Below are 14,751 nucleotides of genomic sequence, written 5' to 3'. Positions count from 1 at the left end.
AGAAAGTGCTTGGGGGAAATTTTACATGAAATGTCTCCAATTACTGTGTATCTTGAGCAGCAACGGATACAAGCAAAAACAATAAAATCCCAACAATAATCTGTACTGCTTGTGAAAGGAATTGAATGTCCTGGCGACAGAAGCCGAGTGGCACACTCTTTCAAGTTGGAAAGAACCAAATAACACAGAGAGAGTCAAATAGGGCTTTCACCTGTGTATATGAACTGCATAAAAAAAAAGGTTGCGTTGGGCTGTAAACCCTTTGTATGGTCCCATACATGTTACCTTAACATACAGGTTGTTAAAAAATAAATCATAAAAACTACAACCTGAGACTTGCACAAAGCATTAGAGAGATGTTTTTTTCATAGATATAATTTTTTTTTTTTTTTTATTTCAACCTAGTTCAATTAATATAATTTAGCTCCTGTTTGGAAGAGCAAAGAGACACTTAAAAGGCATGTCCCTCATTACATAGATATGAACACATGAACAATGATTGTGTGCACCAGAACAAAACCAGACAGGGATCAATATAAAATAGTCAGAGCAAGTAAGGAACACATTAGCCAAAAAAATTAAATAAATAATGCAGCAGGGCAAAACCTTTGAAGGTCTGCGTGTAAGTTTTAACAAGTGATTTTTTTAATTCAGTACTGTTATGAGCCTTATCAAGAAAAAACTTCAAACAGCTACTTTCCAGGGGAATTCCAGGAATAAACTACATATATGTGGGAGTGTGTGTGTGTGTGTGTGTGGGGGGGGGGGGGGGGGGGGGGTGTGAGCTGTAAAATGCTCTATAAAGTCAAGTCGTAGCAGGTTGATCGAATCATGCTCCAAGTGATGTCAATGTTATGTGTGTTTAACAGATTTATGGTGGTATTTGTACATCTATTAGCAAGGAATGAGCCATAAAGATTCGACTTGAACAGCAATGTATATGTGGTCGGCTTTTGTGTCTCATTCCAGATAGTGATTTAAAGCAGACAATGCCAGCCAAAGAGTTCGGGAAATACAAAATAAAAACAGAAAGTCTCTGCCTACCTTCCGCTCATTCACCTCAGCGCCTTCATAATTCCCCTGGGATAGAAAAACAAATGACGTGACTCCATTTGTAGCATTCAATGGGGCCCTGCAGCAATATTTGAAGTGTAATAAACAAGTGTGACAGGGCTAAAATCTGAGATGGGGAGAGTGGGGGACCTGGAGTCTCGGTTTGCCAATCAATGTATCATCCTAGCTTATTATTACACCTGTTGGGCAGGTGAGTATTAAAAGCTGTTGTCAGCCCATTGAAAGAAAGGCAGAAGGTTTAATGAGAAGCACAAAGCTGTGTGGCTTGGAACATGATTTCAGGAGACTGCATGGCACACCAGGGGAGCCTTGGGGTTTGATACAGCAAAACTTGCCCGTCTCCTGGAACCAGGTTTCAAGCTGCTGTTCCTGGAAAAGTGGGTGTAAAGATATATTGTTTGTTCTGCCTGACCCAAGGCAACATTTTAATATGATTGTGTTTTGTTTATTTATTTTGAGTTGTATAAATTTGGTATTAAAAAAAATTAATAAAAGTTAACTGAAATTGCAGTTCCAGTCACTCCCATACTTATACACACACACACCTTTCCTCACATCAGTTATTGACTGGGTCTATAGGCTCCACACATCCTTCCCTGTGCAGCAGAACCACAAAGTTACAAACACAGCACAAACGAAAGTTGCTCTTAAGTGTGAAATGTCTGTAACTGTAAAACGCATTCTAAGTAGGCTTGCTACTATTCGATTTCAATTTTTTTGCCAAATTGACGATTAATATCGACGTTTATTTTAGAAAGAATTTACCGGGATTTTTTTTTTCAATCTTTATTTTTCAATTCAAGCAGAGAATGGGTGAAATCGACCTTTATGCTTTAATAAAAAAGCAAACAAAAAAAACACATACTTTTTATGCCATTGAGAAACGTCTCATTTAGCAAAGCCCCTTTATCAAATTCAACATGCAACAAAACCATGGTTACCAACATTCTAATTGAAATAACATTTGGTCACAGCGGAGCTGCCTTGTATAGATAAAGATCCTACAAAAATAAAACGTTCTCAAATAAACCAGACAACGCAGCCTACACAGACTTTTATAACATAAGTTTACAAGTAAAAATATGCACAGAACAGAACTAACTTGTACTTATTATTCAGTCTGAGCCCCACCCCTCTCCTGCTTCAGCACAGCTGGACTCACTGGAAGGCAAGGCAGACGGGCCCACTTCGTCCAGCCACGGAGACTTCAGCCATCGGTCAGGATATTGTGCACAATATTCATTAAGTGTTTTCCTCTTGCACCCCATTTTCAAATCAAACTAGTAACTGTCACCGTATACCTATAGCAAAAGCTTACCTACACCTTAACCCACTGGCAAAACCTGATGATTAACAGTCATTTAAACGAACAAGAGCATTCTAGCACTGTTTCAGTCAACGATGTCAGAACAGGGTGACAGTGACATTGAAGTACTAACGGACTGCTGAGATGAGTGACAGCGACCCCCAGCCATTCAGAGCGGAACAGAGACGGGACAGACAGCAATTACAAAAAATACACAAACTAGAGAGGATTTCTAAAGGATTATTTTTGGCAAGAAAATTTTAAAAAATAGAGTGGTTTTAGCAATGTTTATCCTATATAAATTTATTTCAGTCAAACTTTTTGGGAAGTCTGCGTTTAACAAGCTTTACCGATTAATATCGAAAATTTGCCTAATTATAATTCACGCTCCAACTGTAACCTATTAGCAGCAGCTAAACTTAATCTGAGGACCACCTGGTTACAAGAGACCAAGTTTAAGGCAACTTTGCTGTATCAAACCCTAAGTGTCCCCTGGTGTGTCATGCAGTGGCCTGAAACCTCGTCTACTGAAACCAAGCTCCAAGCCACAAAGTGACTTCATGTTCCCTCAGCTTAAGAAATTCTCAGTGTAGATCTCCCACTCAGAATGTCAATGACAAAGCATTCTAAATGTTTAAACCACAACATGTTTTGTAGAAACAGAGAAAGTAATATCAGGTTCTGTCTTTTTTTATTATTAATTTGTAACATGTTTGTAAGTGTTCGGTGGCTACCTCTAATCGAGCTGAGGGTGAACTTTCTGTAGTCGCTTCATTCGTACTGCTGACACAGCAAAGAGCGTGAGAGAAGTACACTCTCAACTTGACTAGAATCGTACATTACTTCCAATGATTTAATGAAAACGTGCAATGTCACCACAAAAGGGTCTACACAAAGGAAAAAGCCCATAGAGCCACATTGAGCAGTGTTATCTGCAGTGGTAATGAGCTTTTCTGGCTTCAAGTGGTGTGCTTGTTCCACTGGTTGGTGCTCTAGAATTTTGTCTGCAGTAGTTACACCTTAAATGCCAATTGACAACTATGACCAATCATCTGGCCCAGACTTGACAGACATAGAAGGGATTCCTGAAACACCAACCAATCAGGGGGAAGTGATACAGTACAAACACAGGCTATATTGGTTGTTGGCCTGGTCTCAGAAAATACAGTGTAACTTAAAGAGCAAGTAGCGGGGTTCCAAAAAATACAGCGTTACACGTCCCCCAAGTGTTGCTACAACTGTTTAAATATCGTACCTGGCATTTTTCTTTTCATTATTAACATCCTGACATTTTACACTTAGAACTTGTCTGTTTTAAAACTATTTTCACAATGGCCACTCTAGTACACTGATAGTGTCAGGATTATTTCCCACATTGTCAACTGGTCACACAGCAATAATGATACATGATGTGGTACAGAACAGAAAAGCCAGAGGACTTGTTATGTTTTTTGTTTGGTTCTTTTTAATTTTATGTATGTATATATTTATTTATTTATTTATTTTAATCGTTCTTCCTGCAGTGATTTAGAGGACAGATCTCAAACCCCCGTGCACTAGAGCGGACATTTTGAAAACAGCTTTGAAACAGACTTTTTGAAGTTATAAAGGTGTAAAAAACTGTCAGGATGTTATCAATGAAAATTACAGGTATGTTATTTAAACAGTTGTAGCAACACATGGAGCGGTAGAATGCTACATTTTCCAAGAACCCTGCTACTTACACTTCAAAAGACTGAGGCCAGACTGTGTTATCATTTCTAGAAGTTTCTTTGTCTGGGCAATCTTTTCTTGTGTCTTCATCATTGTGTGTACTCACTTCATGAAGGGGGTAGGCTGAATCATAGGTGCCGTTGGCTATTAAAGCTGCAATACCTAAAGAGAGAAACAAACAGCAAGTGTGGAGATGTTGCTGACCATCTTTTTCTAGCCTTGTCCGGTAACACTTTCCATTAAGTGTCTCTAATTACTGAATATTTACATAGCAGTTACTTGGTAAACACAAGTGTGCTTATATATATAATTACAAAGTTATTATGTATAGTTACAATGTACTTAACTTGACAATAGATAATTGCAAAGCATGCAACATGGTTTATTTAGATTTCCAGAAAGCTTTTGACAAAGTCCCTCATAAACGATTAACTCTCAAACGTAACGCAGAAGGGATTCAAGGTAATGCATGCACATGGATTAGGGAGTGGTTAACATGTAGAAAACAGAAAGTACTGATTAGAGGAGAAACCTAAAAATGGAGCGTGGTAACCAGTGAGTACCACAAGGATCAGTATTAGGTCCTCTGCTCTTCCTAATCTACATTAAAGACTTAAATTCTGGTATAGTAAGCAAACTTATTAAATATGCAGATGAAACAAAAATAGGAGGAGTGGCAAACACTGTTGCAGCAGCAAAGGTCATTCAAAATGATCTAGACAAGATTCAGAACAGGGCAGACACATGGCAAATGACAAGTGTAAGGTACTGCACACAGGCAATACAAATTTTCCTTATAAATATCATAGTGGAGATACTGAAATTGAAGAAGGAATCTATGAAAAGATCTAGGACTTTATGTTACTATAAAAAAGGCCAACAAAATCCTTGGATACAAGTGAAAAGTGTTGAATTCAAATCGAGGGAAGTAATGTTAAAACTTTACAATGCATTAGTAAGACCTCATCTAGAATATTGTGTTCAATTCTGGTCACCTTGCTACAAAAAGGACATTGCTGCTCTTGAAAGAGTGCAAAGAAGAGCGACCAGAATTATTCCAGATTTAAAAGGCATGTCATATGGAGACAGGCTAAAAGAATTGAATCTGTTCAGTCTTGAACAAAGAAGATTACATGGCAATCTGATTCAAGCTTTCAAAATTCTAAAAGGTATTGACAATGTTGAGTCAAGGGACATTTTCAACCTGAAAAAAGAAAAAACATGGGGCAGGGGTCACAAATGGATATTAGATAAGGGGGCATTCAGAACAGAAAATAGGAGGCACTTTTTTTTACACAGAGAATTGTGGGAGTCTGGAACAAGCTCCCCAGTCATCTTGTTGAAGCTGACACCCTGGGATCCTTCAAGAAGCTGCTTGATGAGATTCTGGGAACAATAAGCTACTAATGACCGAACGAGCAAGATGGGTCGAATGGCCTCCTCTCTTTTGTAAACTTTCTTTTGCTCTTTTGTTCTTAACATGTAAATCTCTTTTCACAATATATTTAAGTTGATAATTGTATCAAAATGGTTAGGGTTAGGTTTAGAGTTAGTGGGGTTAGGTTCAGTTCAGAGTTAGGCTTAGGGATAGGGTTAGAGTTTACCCTTTGAAAAAATGTAAACATTAACTATGAATAACAACATTGTAATTATGTATAAGTAAAATAAACACCCAGAGTAATTCTGTTTCACCATAATTATAAATAGTTTAGTGAAAGCAACCAGGTTTCCCTGGATGATGTGTCAGATTTCCACTCACCCGTACTACCACACTGTCCTTTAGTGCTGCCTGTGACCTTCAAGATTTCATAGACCTGTTGAAGCAGAGGACAATGAACCAGCTGACTCATAGTGCAGCCAACACCCACACTCATTACTCCATGTATCAGCATAGTGACCAATTAAACACAACAGTACTGCAAATAGGACTGACATTGCGAGAGGTGGGAGTTTCACCAAAGAGATGTACTATGGATCTTGATTCCCCTTCCTTGAAATTACCACAGGGTACATTTTCAAAAATGATCTTTTTTACTTCACATTTTTCTAATCCAAGTGTCAGTCTCCAGCATGTTGTTTACAGTCAGTGTACAATATATTAGATTAGCATACTGGTCTACTGGTTTAAGCATTCTCTTTTTTGTTGTTGTTGTTTTTTGCTACTTGAGCAGTCTGCAGTTTTGAGTTATCTTTCCTAGACACCTGCATACAGATTTGTGGTGTTTGAAAGAGCTTTGAAAAAAAAAAAAAAACTATTCCTTATTGCATGCTACATTTCAGTGCATGTTTTTAAGCAGGTATCCACAAGAGCAGTTCCCTAATCACCAGGGACTGACAGCACCTGCTTGTCTACTCCTGTGTGTTGCTAAGAAACAGTCAGTGTGCTGAAATCCAGCTGCTTCAAAAGACACAGAGAGAAGCACTGAGCTGGCAACGCACTTACTATTCGACTCCGCGTGGCATTGTTGAAGAATGTCTCCTTGTCTTTGATGTTGTATCTGAAAAACAACACAAGAGGCACAGGGTCAAGCAGGTACAGTGAAGCTGAACATAAGGTTGACAGACCATGGGATGCACAAGAAGATATTCCAAAAGCATTCTGAAAGCCCCATCTGGTGCATTCTACACCTATGTTGTGCTACAGATTTATTTTCTCTGTCTCTTCTTTTTCATTTTGCTGTTCTGTATGAATGCGACCGTATTCTCGGCTATTCTCAATAGGCAAATCTGTTTGGAAATTCAGAGAGAAAATATTCTGTAAAGCCTGAACTGTACTGTAGCTCAATGACAAAAAAGAGAAGAGTTCAACTTTGAGGAAAAAAGAAATTCAAAATACCACTAATTAAGTTTTGAAGCCAGATTATCCTTTTCAGGTCCTTTAAGACAGAAGGGCTTATATATATATATATATATATATATATATATATATATATGTTAATAAAAGGGCAATGTTCCATTCTGTGGTAAACAGCATCCAGACTCTTCAAAACAAAAACACAGTGTGTATCTGAATACAGCCCCTCCCAATCCCAATCAACAGATGTGTCACAAAACATTCAACATTATGTAATACTGTAAAAGAACCTAAACAGATGTGTCACAAAACATTCTATATGATGTAATACTGTAAAGAAATTAAAGTTGTGTCACAAAACATTCAACATGATGTAATACTGTAAAGAATCTAAACAGATTCATTTATGCATAGATTATTAACATATTATAGAAATACATTTTTATTTTAATTAAAGAAAACCTGTATCACAATATGATGCTTACTTGTAGACCATCCACTAATCAACTACATTTTTATACAGCCTTTTAATAGCTTTAACTGACAATACAAAAGAAACTAGCTAAACTGATAGATCACGAACACCTAAAAAAAAACACTTTGATTGAAGTTATACGTATTTATAACAGGAAACAACAACTGAAGAGCAACTCCTGAACCTGGGCGAAAGCAATTTAATGGAGATTTATATATTATTATTATTATTATTATTATTATTATTATTATTATTATTATTATTACTTCTACTACTACTACAGCGTTTATGTAGTTGTAATAAGAACCACTCAAAATTATTGCAATTTACAAAATAAAATATTCTGGCCTACCAAAAAAAAAAAAAAAGGCATCATTTTAAAATGGATATAGCCCTGTTTGAATATCAACATTTAATTTGATGAAAAAAATCCTGTTCTTTCAGATCAGTAAAGAAATTTGCTTCTATAAAAACGTATGTGTCTAATGTTGCAAAAAATCAATGCAGCTCATGGCACCTCATGATATTACCCTAACCCGAAACTAGTCCTCACCGGGTTTCATCACAATGTAAGGGTGACATTCACCCCAAACCCGACCTACAAGGATGAACGTGGCACCACATGTGAATACTTACAGGTGGATCTTTTCTCTGCAGAAATCATACGAGATGTGCTTGGTCTTGGTGTCATTTTCCACATGTTGCACCTTGGGTTCAAAAGGTTTTGTGATCTTGTGCCAAACTTTATTAAGTGCTGTTATAATCCCACTTCCTTCTTTTACTTCATAGACCTGCAAAACAGAACATGATGTATGGCCATTGCAATTGGCAAGACGGGAGAATGTGAACTAGGGAAGGACACCCAAGATGCTGTTGCAGGTAGTTACGCACACCTTGGGAATGGAGGTTGTCTGTAACTCTGAAAATTAGTTTCCATGGATTTGGTAAATGTGCATACCTGCTACCTATAGCCTCAATCTGGTGAATGATACAAAGATACAGCACAGAAATGCAACACTCAGTGTTATGGGTTGAAAAGCTTTAAATGGAAAAAAGGCTACATTTATGTTACCATTGAAATCTTAACTGTACAAAAAACACAGGAAAAGATGGGTTAACATAGTACTTGTTTTTATTTTATTTTAACCATAATGTGCAGCTTGCTCAGTCACTCAGCCTCCTTTGGACTGGAGAAAAAAATACTGTGCTTTGCTTAAAATGTTCCTACAGTAAAATTGCCCGCACTTGATTTGAACTCTGTCTGGCCACATCTGTTGGTACAGTAATTTTGCTTTATTCATCATGCCGCTTATAGGAGTGCCTGTCTGGTTGCATTGCATGCATGGTTGAGCGATTGCATACTTCCGGCTGGAAGTGGGGTGTTCGGTAGACCGGTCAGTTTTGGTGTTTGAAACCTTGGGGTTCTACTATACTTACATTTTTCGTGGGCACCTTTATTTTGAGGAATTCTGCTTCTCTGCTCAGAGTGTGCCACGGGGCATGTATTCTGATGAAGCCAATTCCTTGGTTTTTGGTCTGCAAATAAAGAACACCAATAATTAGGGTTTATTTCGCAGCATTTCACAGTCTACAAATTGGCATTTCAACATATTCCATGATTACAGATATTTATTAAAGCAGAAAAAAGTAATTTTGTCACATTCAAATTTGATTTATCTACAGTGATTTACAAGAAATGTTTCTAAATGTTTATTTGAAAATTGTAGAACGTTTCATTTTTATGTCCACCTTTTAAACGACATTTTTTTTTCACCATCAGTGAATTATCAAACTAAATAAAAACATAAATAAAAGTAAAAACAACAACAGAGTGGGAGTGCATCAATAAGGCTAACATTTGCTGTATTTATTTTTAAGTGGTAAAAAACACATACTTAAATTATTCTTTCAGAAATGGTAATGTTCATGGTGAACTACATATTACATGGCAATGGATACATTGAAATAAATAAAAAATATAGCCTTATATATAGCCTATAAACAAGAAAGGAGTGCTTTTGGGAACATGAAAAAGGTAGCTGCGGAAGAAGCATAAATGTTTCTGAAATACAGCGAATGGATTAAAAATAATCTAGCAGTGAAATGGTTCTCATTTACTGGACAACTGAAACAGAACTCAATCGAAAAGTATAACACAGCATCAGTGTATGGTTTCTAGAATTGATTTTAAAACCATGTAGCAGTGGCACTGTCATTATTTTTTTTTTACTGGACAACATCAACAGTGCTCCAGTGTGGTGCTAAGAGAGACTTGTAGAATACAGCTGTGTACCGAATGCAAGACACTGTGTGTGGTCTGTATCGTTCTGATGACCAGAGGTTAAAAGACCTCTCATACAAAGAGAGTTGTAACTAGGCTTGCCACCTGGATCCAGAATTTCAGTAGTCTAATAAAAGCAGCAATCATCACAAATCCAAGCAGCTGTTTCTTCACTTGTTTCACTCTAAATAGTAAATCAGCTCGATCAACACCACTGGCCCTCACCTGATTGTCAGCGCCTGATCTCAGTCCAATTAATCGAATACTTGGTTCATGTAGCACTACTGAAATGGACTTTATTTTTAAATGATTTGTATATATAAATATTAAACTCATGAACTGATTCATATTTTTTTCACTAAATCAGTGAAAGGCACTATTCTGGGCCAGATCCTCTGCACCCTGTAATTCCAGGCAAACCGTTTGGGTGCTGGAGAGTGACAAAAAACAGCTTTTTTTTAACCTGTTAAACCCCCAGCCCCCCACAGGCAATTTCCACCTCGGGGGCTGTGGCCTTAAATAAATCACATTATCTTCCAAAGTATACACAGCACAGGCATAGTTCAGGGCTTGAATTCAATTGGGTATCAGGGCTAAAACATCAGATTTGATAAAAGTCTAACTCAGTACCACACTGGAAGGAGATATGCAGAAAAAATACATAAAAAAAACAACGAATGCTTTTCATTTATTTATATTCTATACTTATTTTTCAAATATTTTCCTTTTCAAACAATGAATAAAACTGAACAAAAACCTAACACGAACTGTACAAAATGAACAAATGAACTATTTGCACCTCTAAAGTGCTCAAAGTTATAATAATAATAATAATAATAATAATAATAATAATAAATGTAGTGTGCATCCATTATACTTACAAATCCTGAAAAGGATCGAATCCATCTTCCAATGCTGCTTCAGACATTGAATCAGCGCTCTCCAACCCAGAAAGTTGATCATTTTTAACGTAACTTTCACTCCTATCCATCTCCCCCAAAACTTCTAAAAGACTGAATCGACTTTATTTGGGGATGTTTTGGAACACTGCTTGACATTTCTCAGCGGTGAAATGGTGAATTCGGAAAATTCCTTCGCTGTTTGACGGTAGGAAAACAATGTTTTGATATTGAGTCAGCTTTTTTTGCTCTTTTGCTTTTGTAATAATATTACAGGTGATTTATGATATGTAATGTGTAACTGCAGTACCATGTTCCGCCCGCGGGACAGGGGGGCGTAAGAGGTTAAACATTTTTTTTTACTATCCGGATCTTAGGATTCACACATCTCAACGGAACAAAATGGCCCACGCCAAGAGATATCACCCATGACACCAAACACCCACATCTTTGTGCAAATCCATTGAACAGGGTTAAAGTTATTAATTTAAAAAAAATTGTGGTTTAACATTAAAATGCTGCTTCAGTTATATACTGTAGCAAATGTAACGCTTTCAAACTTACATAAGAAAGGAACTGTTATTAATTGTTATTTGACTGTTTATGAATTCCAATATTTTTAATAAAGAGTATTAGAAAAAAAGAAAAAAAAACTGTTCCCAAGCCAAGATGACAGCCAACCTAATTTGTGGTGAATCCCTCATTGATCCCCAGTTTGCAGGGATCCAGTTTCTCAGCTCAGGAACCACCTGCCAGTTAAACTTCACAGGTCAGGCTCCAGTGAATCCTTTAATTAAATACTTACTGCTGCTGACGAGCATGCATCTCTTCAACCAAACTGTACATGAAAAATTAATCATCTAAACCATAGGGCAGCTCAAGCTGTAACCCTACCCAGCACACTGTCCCATTAGCACCAGACTGTAGGCTGTGCAAAGTTGTAGTCAAGAGTTAATGTTATGTTGCTACATGCCGATACGGTACTTACAATAGTGCCAAAGGAATGCTGATCATTGATCAGTGCGCTAAATAATTATTTGAAGGGAAATTAAACATTGTATAGGGGAATCAAAGCGTTGACCAGAGACCAATTCAGATTACATTATTTAGCTGTTCAGTGCAGACAGGCAGTTAACCTGAAGTTTTAATCTATACACCACTGTATTAAAGGAACTTTATTTTTCTTTTACCAATATTTGCAGAACAAAATCTCACATTTTACACAATATTTTTTAACACGGAATTTGGCTCGCTTGGTGTTCCAGAACACCCTGCAAAGTTTACAAGAAAAGCATTACGTCACCTTTGTGTGTCCCAAATTGTGCTCAGCACATAGAAAAATTAGCTTTATCATCACTGTGGGTAAGAAAACACTAAGAAATGTATAATAGGCTTCAGTTTCTTATTTTATATTAGAGTCATAAAATCACAAAAGCATCTGAAGGGCTACATTTGTAGAATTAACAGTTACATGTAGACTAAACTTTTGCAGTTAACAAAATTTGAGAAAATATCATAACAAAATAGTTACAGAAAATTTAAATAACAGGTAGATGCCAGTTAAAAATGCTCCTAAAATTACAAAAAGTAGCCTGTCCTCAAATAAGGACAATGGCACTTAATGGTCTGGCAACTAGGATTCTCCAGTCATGCTCAAATGATTCAGAGGCAATATTGGAGCAAGAGAACCCAGAGCTACTCGGAATGATTGCAAAAAACATAGAATGACATTTGAAGTTGCTTGATCTTTGCAGTCAACCAGATCTGTAACTGAAAGGGTTTGTGGGACAATGCGGCTTTAAAATGGGCTCGGAACTCCTTCAGGAGCATGCACAGAAACCTGAAAAACAAAGATCACTGGACGCTACATCATCACGCAGGAGTCGCCTCTCCCAGGCAATTAATCCTTAAGATGCACTAACGAGCCTAAAGGCAAATCTGTTTAAAACACAATGTTCCAATTATACTGTGTTTACTTATGTTACTACCTTATAGGACTTCCAGTTGCCATTCCATGGCAAGAGAAGCTGAGAGTATATACCTAGAGGGAGGTGATTGCTGGCCACACAAGCACCCAGTAGAGGGAAGTGAGACCCCGTTGCATAGCAGTTTGATACATTCCTGGTTTTAGTATGAGTTTAATAAGACACACCTGAGCGTGTTACCTACCTAATGGGGCTAATCAAGTTTGCAGTAAAACCTGGAATGGGTGAAGTGCTATGCAATAGGAGTCTTATTTCCATCCCTGCAGTATAATTATTGTGCAGGATTGATCACCCTTAACGGTACAGGAGTGTAAATAGTAGTCACGCAGATTCATTAAAACTCAGAAAAACCTGTTAAAAATGTGTAAATCACACAACATGAAACACTGTACTGTTTGCAATCTGCATAGCCACAGGGTCTGAAACATTTTTTTTAAATAATTGAAACCTTTTGTATGCATCCAAAAAAAATAGAATTCATATTTGTATACTGCAATTACACCTCCTTTCAAAATTATATATATTTAATATATATATATATATATATATATATATATATATATATATATATATATATATATATATATATATATATATATATATATATATATATATTAGACACACACACACACGATGCCTGGCTACTTTATTAGGATCTGTGGAGGGTGGAGACACTGTTTTCCCTGATCACATTCTTCACACAGTAAGGCACAGGCTCCAATTTAAGGTGCTGGAAGGTATCTCGAGGGATAATAATCATTTCATTCATTATAGTGTCAAGCAGTTGGTGCAAAGGGGTAGATAGAGGATCGTGAGGACAAATGCATTGTTAAAGTTCATCCTGGACATGCTCAAGTGGATTGAGATCAGGGGACTGAAGAATCTGTCACTCTCCTCAGACCATTCCAGGGACAGAAATAAGACTCCCATCGCACTGCAGTTTAATCCATTCTTGGTTCTACTAGGAGTTTCATAAGACTCACCATGTGCTTGTTACCTGTACACTCTGGCTAATCAAGCTTGTAGTAGTCGTATTTCCATACCTGCTTTCACACACAATTGTGGCACAGTGGTGGGTGCATTATCATCTTCAAAGTAGCCATTGCCACCTGGGTTACTTGATGCTACAAGCATGCTTCAGTAAACCACACAAGGGTATACCAGGAGAACATGCCCCACACCAGGGCCATGCCAAATCCAAATCAAGCAGACAGGTCTTAATAATGTAGCCAGACAGTGCAACAGGGAGATGCAGCTTTTATATATTACTGACTACATGTAAGTAATCAGTAAAATGAAGGACTGCTCATCTGCACAATCATGTCTGTTACATTTGTCAGCCAATGTCGCTGTACATTTTGTTTGGTACAGTAGGATATGGATAATGCTAAAATGACATTATCCATTTCCTACTATTCATTTTATGCTCAAATATAATAATTAAACTGCTTCAACAAGTCACCAAGATGTATTTTTCCATGCTAGTGTTACAGTAGTGTGGTAAATGAGTTTAATCATCATCATCATGCCAGGCACAAGATCTTAGTCTTACCTCTTCGTCACTTTCGATCTCGAGCCCGGCCTCCACCAACTTGCGCTGGAACGCCTCCCTGCGAGATCTCCTATCGTCTTCCACCACATCCTGAGTAGCTACTTCCACGACGAGCCCTTGCTCGTGTTGTGAAGACTGTTCGGTTTGCACTTGGTCCTTCCCTTCTGGGTTCACAGAGCTGCCGTTCGAAATCACTGCCAGTCCCTGGGAAACCAAGGCGCTCTTTACAGAGACGTGTGTCCTGTAGTTATATGCTAAAACATAATCCACTTTCCTCTTCCCGTCTCGAAAGTACAACCCATTCCTGGTGTCTGGCTGGTCCCCTTCGATGAAATTATTGAGAACCTAAAAATAACATAGAAGTGTGTTATCACTCGTGAAAAATTAATATAAAAAAAGACACATCTCTCTTTATTTATCATATAACATATAACCTAAAAATGTAGCTATAAATGACAAAACTTTTCTTATAATGCTAATTTATTACAATAAAAACATCTAAAAAGAAATACCCTTACTGTATTTATTTATTTAAACACTGCATACTTATTTTGAAGGTGTTTTTAATCAAGCTGGTGATATGAGTTGCAAAACAACACATGTAGGCCTATCCATTACTGCTAGAATTCAACACAACTATTAACACTAGCTTTTTACAGACACTAAGACAGC

The 14,751-nt window shown here is 37.3% G+C and overlaps 1 protein-coding gene across 1 annotated transcript in view; it reads right to left on the bottom strand.

Moving 5' to 3' along the window:
* The window catches only part of LOC121320214 (anoctamin-2-like), a 73,917-nt gene that overhangs the window by 56,615 nt on the left and 2,551 nt on the right, over nt 1–14,751 (bottom strand). The window contains exons 3-9 of the mRNA XM_041258467.1: nt 14,080–14,424; nt 8,800–8,898; nt 7,999–8,153; nt 6,537–6,591; nt 5,853–5,907; nt 4,200–4,255; nt 1,045–1,080 (exon numbers count right to left, since the gene is read on the bottom strand). Of these exons, the coding sequence (XP_041114401.1) occupies nt 1,045–1,080; nt 4,200–4,255; nt 5,853–5,907; nt 6,537–6,591; nt 7,999–8,153; nt 8,800–8,898; nt 14,080–14,424 (801 nt within the window). The remainder of the gene's footprint in view (nt 1–1,044; nt 1,081–4,199; nt 4,256–5,852; nt 5,908–6,536; nt 6,592–7,998; nt 8,154–8,799; nt 8,899–14,079; nt 14,425–14,751) is intronic.

This window comes from Polyodon spathula, chromosome 8 (assembly GCF_017654505.1).
Source record: "Polyodon spathula isolate WHYD16114869_AA chromosome 8, ASM1765450v1, whole genome shotgun sequence".
Lineage (NCBI taxonomy): Eukaryota > Metazoa > Chordata > Actinopteri > Acipenseriformes > Polyodontidae > Polyodon > Polyodon spathula.
This window is presented reverse-complemented; position numbering and strand designations above follow the sequence as displayed.